The sequence below is a fragment of the Culex quinquefasciatus genome, chromosome 3 (genome assembly GCF_015732765.1).
Source record: "Culex quinquefasciatus strain JHB chromosome 3, VPISU_Cqui_1.0_pri_paternal, whole genome shotgun sequence".
NCBI classification, from domain to species: domain Eukaryota; kingdom Metazoa; phylum Arthropoda; class Insecta; order Diptera; family Culicidae; genus Culex; species Culex quinquefasciatus.
In genome coordinates, this window is record NC_051863.1 from 139,559,870 (window position 1) to 139,572,855 (window position 12,986).

The 12,986-nt window shown below is 36.7% G+C and overlaps 1 protein-coding gene across 2 annotated transcripts in view; it reads right to left on the bottom strand.

Moving 5' to 3' along the window:
* LOC6034636 (cuticle protein 19) overlaps positions 1-12,816 on the bottom strand; it is a 72,961-nt gene extending 60,145 nt beyond the window's left edge. Inside the window, exons 1-2 of one of the 2 annotated variants that reach the window (XM_001844874.2) lie at positions 12,757-12,816; positions 12,386-12,697 (exon numbers count right to left, since the gene is read on the bottom strand). In XM_001844874.2, the coding sequence (XP_001844926.2) occupies positions 12,386-12,697; positions 12,757-12,765 (321 nt within the window). In that variant the 5' untranslated portion in view covers positions 12,766-12,816. Of the gene's footprint in view, positions 1-12,385; positions 12,698-12,756 lie in introns of those variants that run through there. The other variant, XM_038264203.1, reaches the window with a different exon arrangement.
* Positions 12,817-12,986: the final 170 nt, after the last annotated feature.

Sequence of the window (12,986 nt, forward strand, 5' to 3'; positions counted from 1 at the left end):
GCTGAAGCGGCTTTGCTGGCGAGGGAAGAGGACAGAATCTGTGTGCAAGCGATTTTCATTCCTGCGCCGACGGCGGTGAACGAGCGCCGAAGGAGACTGGTGTTAGAAAGGGCAGTGGCGTGCAATATGGGCAATGACGTTGTGCTATATTTTTAGTGTTGATGCTGAAATAAGTTAAAAGCAATTCTTCCCAAAACCATCAAAGTTTGTAAAATTTTGTTTTTTTTATCGACGGTGCGCAAAGTTCGCTCAAAATTCCTGAAGCAAGCAGAAAAATTTACTTCTCCAAGAATTATTCCTAGCTAGAACGCCACTGCTCTCCACCGGGTACTTGTTACTTGCATTTTTAAATATGAGATATTATCGCAAACACGTTGTGCGATGCTATGAAAGATGAGCAAAGATGAGCAAAGATGGGCAAACCGTAGACCCGCGCGATCAGAGGTGCAGGGGAGGTCTTCTAAGCTCAAGCCAGTAGTGCCCCCGAAGGTCACATTCACCACCAATCATACCATCCTCCGAAAGAGGGGCAACTTTGTAAGTTTGTTTGGTCCGAGAGCGAGACAACTGGCGTGCGTTTTAGAGAAAAAAAAAAACGACAGTAAAGAAGTTCAATTCCTTTTAATGGGGGAGAATGGCTGAAAAAGTGCGGTTAGGTTCTTGAAGGTCGTATCGATTAGCCTCCGTTCGGATAGAACCAGATTTGACCACCGCGCAAGGTGATCTGCTGTGGTTCGTCCCTTTCGAACACGCGACGATTGAAATGCGCTCTCGAGGATGATACGCGCAAGACCTGTTCGGGGTACCGTCAAGGAACCCATTTCTGACTTCTTCAAGAATAGCTACAACAAATTTCAAATGCAATTCCGCAAGTCACCCACCAACGGAACATCCGGACCACTTCAATCAGTCAAAACTCATAAATCAATTTAAATTCCATCAAGTCAATTTTGGTGGTGGGGGTGGAAGGTTCTGGGACCTTGGTGTGCGGTATGCTTTGTTCATCCCTTCCATTTAGGATCTCATATTGTTTCGAGCCAACGTTTTGAAGGATGGCGCTCGCCGGCTAGACGGTCTCGTCAATCTGCGATTGGATCACTTTCTAAATTCCATGCTTCAGTTATGAGTATATAATTGTGTGGTTCAAAGTTAAGTACCAGTAAACCATGGTTTGTGGTGGAGACGAATTGTTTGGAGTGGATTCTGTTCTCTTGAGTAAATTTTCTGTCTATTTAAGTTGAAGCATCAGAGAAATCTTTTATTTATTTATAAAATAAACAAAAACTAGCAAAATGTGTTTAAATAAATAAAATTGATCATTTGATGAACTTAAATTATCTTTATCGATTGCTCTAAATCAGCTATTCTCAACCTCCTTCTAGGCTGGTACCCCCTGCCATGTAAATCAAGTAGGCCCGGTACCCCCGTTGAGAACCGCTGCCTAAATAATAAAAATCTTAAGCTACGTTCTTTTGAAATAGTGATAATTACGATATTGAGTAATGTTCAAGAGCCTTTTAGAAATATTTGAAAATTTCCGAAATTATCATATTCGTATAAGAAATTCCATTTTCCTTAACATAAATTATGGAAAATAATTAACCTTCATAAGCTGTTTCAAGGGTTATTTGTAACTTACTTCCATTAGTTGATTTATTCGACCCATTTAATATAAATAAACACTTTCCCTATAATCTCAGCATAGGACAATAAATACTACAGCAACGAAAAACATGAAAAATTAACTTGCTTCAAATATTTAATCATGAACAAAAGTATTTTTTTCGTATTTTTTTATTTCCTTTATTAACATCAAATTTAAGTTCTGCAAACCCATTTCAGTCAAATTTAAGTTGTTCATTGCCTAATAGCATAACGTCATGATTCGAATTCCCAGACGCTTCGAAACCCGGACACCTCATTTTGTTAAATCAATTATTTGGATATAAGTTCGCATTATGAATGTAAAACTGTGTTATTAGATGAATTCTAACATCAACTTTCATTTAAAGTTTGTTTGAAGTTAATGCCATAAAATAAAATTATAAGTTTACCAAAAATGTGAAACATTTCACGTGAAATATTTCATAAGCGTCTGATGCACCGGGAAGGCAAAGCAGAAGTTTATTGGTTTGATTTCCTTAAATTCTAGCAAATTTTAATACAAAATATCGATTGTTTTGACGTTAACAGAGCTGTTATTTGAGACCTAAAGAATGTCATTCATTAACTTTTCCGTCCAAATTTGTGCGGTTCATAAGCAATATCTAGTGTCCGGAATTCGAAGCAAAAGTGTCCGGATTTCAAATCAGCTTTTATCAGTGTCCGGGATTCGAAGCACAAAAAGTCATTTTAATTTTAAAATTCTGATGAAAAATTGGTAGAAAGGACAAATTTTGCATGCATTTTCTTAAAACTGACTGTTTATACTACATCCTGATGATATTTTTACATTTCCAACTTGTTACATGATTTTTTGCCAGCTATAACAAAAATGATATGCTACTAAGTGTCCGGATTTCGAATCGTGACGTTACCAAAAACATGTTCTCAATATTTCAACATCGCTTTTTTGGCCGCCATCTTGGATTTGTAAATTCTAAATAAGTTAAGAGCAGGTTTGGGGTCATCTCCAAGCTCAACAATTAAAACAAGGCAAGATTTTTTTTTCTTGATTCCGAAGCGCAATTTGTAATCGAGTCTGGACTGTTTATCCTAAATTCATTAATATTCTTCACATTTTGAAACGTGCTCAACTCTAAAATGATTATCAGCGCAAAATCAATTTAAAATTATTACAGCCCACACAGAAAAAAATAATGTAAATTTGGAAGCTGTAATTTTGGAAGGTTGAATATTACCTCTTTTATGATGTAATTTTACCTCAATTAATACTGAAAAAGTGACATTGCACCAGAAAAGTGGTAAAATTACACATTTTCAGAGGTGAAATTACACCTTTTTTTCTGACATAAAAGATGTACCCCTTCCCAGATGTAATATTACAATGATTTTTTTTTCTGTGCATCTAAAACCATTTTAACATTGAAATTTTTAGAAAGAAGGTCATCTGGGTAATGCTCCAGAATTTCAATTTTTTCCATGTTTTGAATTTTACATTGTTTTGTTTGGAAGCCATTTTGCATCATTACATTTTCCATAAAAGGCTCCATACAATTTTGCGGACTGGACAGACAAAATGGGCATTAGGGTGTAATATTAGAGTGTAACAAAAATGACTTTATGGCGGGCATTCAAGGGTTTGTTCCGGTGGGCATACTAAGCCAAAATCCAAAATATGAGCTTGACTGGACGTAACAGGAGCTGGCACTTTGCATTTGTATTTTAAATGGGATTTAACCAGTAAAATTTTTTTTTTCAAAAATGTAGCTTTTTGAGGGATTTTGGCCACTGAAGCGTTTATTTTCAACATCATTTACGTGTTTTTTGATCTTTTTTTAATTTTCGTTGGAAATTATGATGGGGCAAAATTAAGTACCAAAGATAAGGTTTAGCAAAAAAAAAAAAGATTTTTGGAAAAAATTAAAATATTATCTAACATTTTTTTTAAATCATTTTCAGACGCAAAATAAAATTTGCAGTTGAAAATGACCTAACATATTTTTTGAAAAAGTGCACCATTTTCAAGCTACAAGCATGTTAAGATAGTTTTATTTTTCAAACAATTAAATCAATAAATATTTTAAGAAGGAAATGCACCCGCGCAAATAATATTTTTGAAGAGCTGAGAAAATTTACTACATTTTTTTTGTCTTTTTTGAATAGAGAGCTGGTTGATGAAATACAGCCTCTCAAAATTTAAATTTAGTGAAAAATTAGTTGTTCTCAGTGTCATAAGTCCTCATCAACTCGCGATGTCTTAGAAACCATTGCTTTGATTTTCAAGTTAAAAATTGAAATTTGTGTAATGTTTCTGCTTTTTCAATAAAAAAAAAAATAAAGGTTTAAAAACACTCTTATATTTGACATTTTTGAAGCAATGGTCAAGATCTTGATAAAAAAATTAGAGTTTTTATTGAAAAGAGCAAAAATTTATCATGAGTTTCAATTTTAACGTTGTAAATTTATTATAAAGGGTAACATCATCTAACTCCATCGAGCCTCTAATGTTGCATAGCTCTTTGTCGTACAATTACAGCTTATAAAACAAATTTCAACTTAAAGTCGAATGATACCTAGCTCAATAGGAAGTAAGGAGCGAGGTCTTAACCTGCCAAACATACAAGAAATTCCTTTAAACTTTAAGAGGTTTATCTCTCTTTTTTATTATTTCCCATCTTTTGATCTACTATTAAACTAAAAAAATATTTTGTGGTCTAAAAACACAATTTTTAACAGCTTTCAGAAAAATGATAAAAGAGTGCAACTGTGATCAAGATAATTGGATTTTATCAAGTTGTAATGTTTTTTTGGCCTCAAACTTGAATGCTCGTTTACCCTTCTTCCCGTTGTCGTAGAGGGCTCATATTTGGCATGACTTCATCTCATGTATGACAACATACGCTGAAAGTTCATCCAAATGGTGTCACCTCTAGCTGACAGGCCCGTAGCCTGGCCAGGGGGGTGGGCTTCGGGCTGAAGCCCCCCCCCCCCCGAAATTTTTGGAAGACATATGGGAGAGAGGGAAGAAGAAGTAAAGAAGAAGAAAATTTCTTCTTCCAGCCCCCTCCCCCCCCGAACTAAAATTCTGGCTACACTCCTGCTAGTTGACCTCAAGAACAAACCGAACAAAATCTAAAAAAAACTGACTCTCATACGTTGGTATCTTGCCTTACGGTGTTCAAACACTATCCTAGTTTGACATTAATTAGTCTTAAAATTTGCTTAATTTTGGGATCAGTTCCACTTTCCAGCAAGTTCAGACGGTCACGGTTCTAGTTTACACCTTAACAACATGCAAAACCATTAACACCAGCTATCAGAACTAGTCCATCGCCACAGCCAGCCTCTGAGCGGTGCGTGGTACGCACTCGACCGTTGCATCGATGAGGCCGTCCGTCAATAATGAGGGTGTGCTATCCGGATCAAACACTCTGCCAGGCTCTGAGGAACTGAAGAAGATACCACAATATAAAAACCAATATCTTTGGGGTAGGTTCAATCAGTTCCGTGTTACCACTGGTTACGTAACCATAAGAGTTCCTAAAGATGTTCAAGTCACTGCTTCTGCTGTCCGCCGTGGTGTTCATTACGGTGGAGCCTGCCAAGCTGGGGGGATCCAGCTACCGGACGGACATCCTGCACGAGGTTCCCGTGAAGCATCACGAGATTGGGGGAGTAATCAAGTCCAAAGGAATTAAGGAGCTCAAGAAGCCGCATCATCTGGGCGAGGTGGAGAGTGAACTGGCTGGAGATCATGGAGACTTCCACTCGTATCCCAAGTATCAGTTTGAATACGGGGTCAAGGACACCAAAACTGGAGACCACAAAAGCCAGTGGGAGATGCGGGACGGAGATATCGTAAAGGGCGGATACACTTTGGACGAACCGGACGGCACCCAGCGGATCGTGGAGTATCGCGCCGATGACAAGAACGGATTCGAGGCCATCGTGAAGACCATCGTGCGGCCACAGAAGCTACACCTGGTTGATGAGCAAGGTCACGTCGGGCATCACGTGGGGCAGAGCTACAGCAAGCTAAAAAAGTACAATTGAGACAAACTGTGGAAAATGTGTGAATAAACTGTGTGATTGAACCATGAATGGCGTTGGAATTTATTTACCCGTGTTCAGCGAACAAGTGCCAAGCAATATTTTATCAAGAGGGGATTACGACGTCCGCGTGAACGATTATTTTCAATGAATCCTCTGCTCTCGGCAAACGTACAGCTGTTATTAAATTGAATGGAACAGCTTTTAGAATAAATTTTAAGAATAGTTTCATCTACAACACAGTACTTCACCTTAAGCATCGCACAAATACTAGTGAGTTCTAACCGAGGATGATCCGCTTCGACGCCGACAGACGGCGCAGAATAGATTTAAAAATAGTCATTTGAATTGAACAAGAATCGATAGCGATCGCCGCCGGTGGAGGAAAATTATAGAGTGTGCGCATCACCGCTGGTGAGCACCTTACACACGAGAGTCCCGCGACAGACGCGCGGGTTCAATTGATTAAGGTGTCTTACCTTGCGCGACGTGGAATGTTGGATGGAGTCGGCTTCGCATCTGGTGCCGTTTGAGCCTGACAGGATGGGATGAGGTTGTGGTTTGATAAATTATAGGATGACGATCGACACTAAAGCGGATAGTTGTATTAATTCTTTGGTGGATTTCAACTAAAGGAGGAGTAAGATAATATTAATTCTTTAAAAAAAATTGCATTTGTATGTGCGAAGAGTAGTACAATGGTTAAAAAACTAACTTAATCCAATTATGTGGTTGATGCCTTCCTCACTATTTTCCAGCCATGGCGAATATGGAGGGTTTGGACACAAATTTCAATTTTTCTTAGATCCTGTGGTCATAACTCGAGACAGGGTTGCAAGATCTTCAATTTTTTGGACTCGTTGGAAAAGTCTTTCGACCACCTAATCAACGATGGATTGGATGATGGATCTGGACATAGTTTACATATATTTAAGTGAGTTCCGGATATATGTGAAAACACATTTTTATGCATAACTTTTGAACTACTTATCGAAACATCAAAATCAAACGCGATGTATGGGACCCTGAACCAAATCAAATGCAACTGGTTTGATCAAAATCGGTTTAGCCAGTGCTGAGAAAATTCAGTGAGAATTTTGGTCACGTACATACACACTAGACATTTTGAGGTCATGTCGAGGAATTTTAGGTGCTCACTTCAATGTTTTTTCAGACATGAAAAAATAATAAAATACTTTCTTGAACCCCCTATTTCAGGGGTGCTCAAAGTTTTTGGAGGCCGGGCTAAATTTGAAGCTCAAATGAGCTTGCGGGCCAAATTAACAAAACAGATAAAATTAAGGTATTTTAATTTAAAAGACTAAAAAATTCATTTGTCAGTTGAAGTTTTTTTGAAATTATGTTAGTTTTAGAAAAATTTTGTTAATTAAAAATATTAGAAAACACAAAATGACACTTTTCTATCAGTATTGTTGATTTTATTGTTTTAAGTATTTAAAAAAAAAAAAGAATGATGTTCTTGTGTTTTCATTAAAATTTTAAAGTTTTTGTTTTGTATTTCGAAAATGGTGACATTCAATCTGAACAATTTATTTGATGGCGTAGTTGATTCTTTAAATCAAGAATTGAATAAACCCGAACATGCTCAAAATGATTCATAACGGGATTTTAAACGGAAGTCGAACGTGCACTACACGTCGTCGCGTTGTTCGGGAAAAAATCGCGTTTATTTGGTTGAAAATTAAGTTTTACCCAAGCCAAACTAGTGTCATTCGATTCATGACGATGTCATCTATGCAGAGATGATAAAGTTTAGTTGAAAAAAAGTGATTTTATAGTGATTTTTGATAAAATTGTTTTCGATGATGCTCGTGGTGTTTGACGTTTCGAAGAGGTTAAAGAAGAGAGTGAGAGCGGATAGTGTGTTGGTGTCTCTGGGCAAGAGCGAACAGCTGAGAATGGCACTCATTGAGTGCATGTTTGGTTGGACGATGACACCGCAGGCTGGAAATTTGCATGAGTTAAAATAAGGCGTTTCGTTGTTGTTTAGAATGTGCCCAACTGTGTTCTTAGTTTTTGTACTGCACCGATCATTCGGTTTCGTATTTTTCCCGTCCCATCGTGATTCTGGGAACGTGTGCGGAAAAAAGAGCCAAAATGTCAAAACGAACGAACGTCACAAGCGTCACTTTGACCAGTGTGTTTTCTGTCGATTTGCAGACTTTTTTGTATTCGTGGCAGACTTCTGCTGTTTAGGGGAGATGAGTGTAATAAGTCTTGGAAATTTTGTTTGGTTGATTGGACGACGGTGTATACAAAACGGGTTGAAAAGCGTGAAAAATAGCGAAATTAGCGCTGATTTTTCGGTGACGCAAGATAGCACTGCAAAAGTCACTTCATCTCATCTTTGAGTCTAGAGAGGAATGACTCAAATAGGAAAAGCAGCACCATCAAGGAACTTGGTGAGGACTTTCCAATTACATTATATTCTATTTTATATTATATTTGTATTATATATTATTGTATAACCGCACACTAGACACACCATACACAACATGCTATCATAAATCGGAGCGTTTGGTACGGTATGTCCACGCATCCTTCCTCCCCTGTAGATTCTCTGAAATGTGATCCGTTCTCAGAATCCTCTCTGCGGTAAACACAACGTAGTAGGGCTGGCCGCTTTAATTTTTGTTATACATTTTCTGGTGTTCTCGGATGTACTGCAATTATTAATATTGACAAGAAAAGTGCTTGCGGCTTAATCTAATCACAAGACTTTCCAGCATGCTTTCATCGGACTGGCTACGTTTGTGTTAGATTAGATTAGATTAGATTAGACATGCTCAAAATGATTCATAACGCAGAGGAATGCATTTTTAATTGATTTCAGCTGATTGCACTTAAATTTCCATTGATATTTCGAAGTTTTTTTTTGATAATAGTTGTGCCCCTGATTTTTCGAACAAATTTTCAATAATTGGGAAGGGGAGAGGAAATGGTTGGTCGACAAAACCTTTGCAAAATATTTGCAATCGCCTTATTCCTCCGATTTTAGCAATTTATCTGTCTGAATCAGGTGGTAGTCATTAAGATTCGTAATCCAACTGTCAGAAGTTCTAATCCCGGTGCAAAGTAAGTTCGAGGATCAGTTCATTAAAAGGGTTATTATGACTTTCAAATTAATATGAAATACTTGCATTTTTGCAATTGTTACAGATTTCTACCTTTACCAAATTTGAACGTTTTATAAATATTTCCAAAAATGTTTGATGAAAGTTTTGACAATATTTACATTGAAACGTGCGGAATTGTTTTTATTATTAAGATTATTGAACAAAATATTTGTTTCGTAAAATGAGGATCAAAATAAAAAAACAATAGTTTTTTAAACAAAAAATAAAAATAATATTAGCATAAAAAAGTTTAAAATAAAAAGTCACTTTTTTGAACAAATTTTCTAAAATTGCTTAGAATCATTACAAAAACCTAAATCAATCTGGTATGTATTTTGCTTAAGCAATAGGTTTTTGTCCATAGATTAAGATGCACTAGCAATATTGGACCAAAATTTAAATTTTTGGCTTCTCCCAGGCTAATTTATGCCGAAAAAGTCGCATTTTTTCGAAACTTTTTAAAGAAATGTTCATTTAATTTAGGGTAGCCCATTTTTCACAGTAAAACTAATGCATGCAGCATGTATGAAATTTCACGGAAAATATTTTTCTCTCCAAGAAAATTCTATTTCGACACTCCAGTGCAGAGATATTTAAGTTTTAGTGAAATTTTCAAAATTTCTCAGAATTCAGAAGCAAGCCCTACTAATTACACAACGTTGCAAGCATATGTATTAAAGGTCAGTAATTTTGTGTAAACAGTGATGTTTTGGAGCTACGCCCTTATTTAATGTTATTCACGTGTTTTAGCTTTAATTTAAATCGCTTGCAAGCTCCTTCAAATCTTGGTTTTCGTTCGATTTTGATTGATATTTAACTCACAGAACTTTTTTTGTTTAATGTTTTCTCATGTTCTGATTATCTTAAGAATATCGTTTAATCGTATTTTGTAATTTGAGGTGGGCTAGGATTGAAAAATAAATAGAGAAAATTAAAAATTGGTTGCAACTTATATTTTTTTATAAAAATTGTTCGGAAATGTCTTCTACAACTTATTTTAAGTGCAACTGTCCAAATAAATGTATCCAAATGAGGCAGTATTTCTTAAAATTTTCTCCGGTTTTCTATTTTATATGCCAAAATTAGCTTAAGACCCCGCCATATTACAAAATGTGACTATACGATATTCTTTAGATAATCACAACATTAGAAAACATTAAACAAAAATAGTTCTGCAGAACAGTTACATATCAATTAAATTGGAACGAAAATCGAGATTTGACCAAACTTGCAAGCGATTTAAATTAAAGCTAAAACACGCAAATAACATTCCAAAAGGGCGTAGCTCCAAAACATCACTGTTTACACAAAAATAGATTCCAGATTCGGATTCAGCGGGCAAAATTACTAATTTTACAATTTTACAATAGAAACATACATAAAAATGTTTATTTTCATCAATTTTAACCCTTTAGAAAATATGTTGAAATTGTTGAATTTTTATATAAGATTTATGAAGTTTTCGAACTTTCAAATTTTTGTCCCGATTTGCCTCACTTACCGTTGACCTTGGGTGCTCACATTTGGCCCAGATACTAGTTTTATATGTCCAAATAATTCCTAAAAAATCCGATAATACCAAGGGTGTTTAAAAAGGCTTTACAACGAAATTGCTCACAGAAAATACACAGAAAAAAAGATGATAATTTTCATCAGAAAATGGTGCCACATTTTGTGTCAAAAAATGTGTAATATTTCTCAGTTTCTGATGAATTTTCATCAGGTTCAAATTTTTACACATTTTGTAAGTAAAATTAATCAAAAAAAAGGTTTAATATTACTAACCAAATCTTTCAAAATTAAAATACTCTGGATCCCCTTGGAAAATGCACTGATATTGGATCCATTTTACTCAAATGTGATTATGCGTGCAAAAAAAAGTTTCCTCCGCCAACTTTTTACTTATTATTTTTCGAAGGTTGATTTAACCTAAAAATAACAGTTATTTATTTAAAAAGATCCCTTGACACTTATTTTGAACACGAGCGCATTAAAAGTTGCAACGAAATAATAATATATAATCCACCGGGAAATGACCTTCAACTCAACTTTAAAAAATAAATTTCTTGACTGCAACAAAAAAAATGGGAAAAAAATATTCAATTCCATTTAACGTTGCATCATATCAATACATCTGATGAATGAACAATTTTGGTACTCTTTTGTATTGCGTTGGTGTTCTACTACCTTATTAAACCAATGCCAATGTCTCAGATATTAAGCTTGGGTTAAAAATATGTTTTGATTTTTTTGCATTAAATTTTTACAGAACGTTTTGAAATTATTGACATTTTTTTTATCATATTTTTCATTTTGATTTCGTTTGCATTTCTAAATTTTTAATTTCCTTGTTTGAAACGACTCATTTACCACTACTACATTGCTAAGTTTCACTAGCAAGTTTTTACAGTTTTGTTTAATTTAACTAACTATTTTTGATAGGGATCAAAAGATTTAAAATAATAATAGGAAAAAATCAAAATAAACATGACCTTGATATTTTTTCTTCAATATTTTATAACGCACTAAAACGATGCACATTTTCACACTTTTGGTTTATTGACCCACCCTAAACATCCAATCCCGCAAATTGTTCACTGCCTGCCCTCCAGGCATTTCCAGCCAAATGCCAACTGGACTACTGACCGGCACTTTAAAAGTCATCGCGCAAGTTGCTCGCATCCGAAATGGTAACAAGTTGGTAATGAAAAAAAAACAGCCGTCCCGCGCCGACTCTTCCATAAGGATGTGAAACTCGACCGCGATAACCCGCGATTGCCCATATATTCTGCGTGGATGAAAACACGAAATAATACATAATAACGTAAACACGATCGACCCCAGTTGATCGGAACCGCTGCTGATGCCGCTTTTCGCCGTCGATGATCTTGACCTTTAAAACCAGTGTGTGGAGATGCGGAATGTGTCCCCCCCCTTTGCTTTTCACCTCCGTAACGAAGGGAAGTAAGGGGGTGGCTTCCCACTTCGTCATTGCCATGACGCTACTGCAGGTAGTACTGTGATCGAGATAAAAGACGATTCTCTGGGTAAAAAGTGATTCTTCTACCACTTAGGGGAAGAAGCTTAATTTGGACCTGAAAAAATCAGTTTCCAGAGAACGAAACAGAAACCACGCTGGGCAAAGTAGATCACCGCCAGAGACTCATTGCGTTGAGGTATTCAGCTGATGTTACTGACTGCTGGCGGCGATGGGGGTTTCGCTTTCCTTCTTCACTTTTTCGGACTTGTTTCTTTTTTTTTTGCGTGATGACGCGGTGTGGTTGTTTCTGTTTGTTTCTTCGGGATGACATTTAAGATGGTATTCAGGTGGGACGTGACGGCCGTGTTCTGGTGACCTTGTTCTTGTTAATACGAAAGCAAAGTAATGAAAGTAGGCAACTTTGCAAGCCTAAGAAGACCTATGGCATAGCGAGAAAAGGTCTTCGTTGACGTCAGGAAGACTGGTTAAAAATTTTGTTCTGCTAGAGATGTTCTGACTATCCACGAATTTTTTAAACAATAATTTGGTTTTGTTATACATTCATTTTATTATTTTTCGAGACCATCATCGATTTTTAGTAGTGTTGCTTAATATTGGCATAGCTCTCTCCGTGGTGCGGGTGGTGAGCGTGGCCAATGCGCTGGACATGGGGCTGGAATCCGGTCTTGTGGTCCGAGCTGTAGTCCACCACGCGGTGCGTACCATCGGCCTCATCCAAGGTGTACTGTCCCTTAACGTGGTCTCCCTCACGGGACTCCCACTGGCTCTTGTGGTCGTGGGTGTGCGAGTCCTTGACTCCGTACTCGTACTTGTAGCTCGGATGGCTGTGATAATCCTCGTAGGGCATGGCGGCAACAAACTCCAGACAGGCAAACAGGGCGACGATCTGTAGAATAATACTTGAGATTAGCATTCTTAAAAAAATTAGAGCTAATGGAAACTAACCTTGAACATTTTGGATCACTTGTTTTGGTTTGGCTGGTTTGTGCTGTTAGAACGATGTGAGTTGACTGATGTCGACTGGAAATTGGGTGTGGTTTTTTATACCAATACAGCATTTCGATTTTCTGGCATCGGTTTGCGTTTTCCATTTTGCTCGCTCAATTTGCAAGAATTTGGTCGTGCATGTTCTCAACTGCATGAAGTAGAAGAGAAATTGACTTAAGCAGCATCAA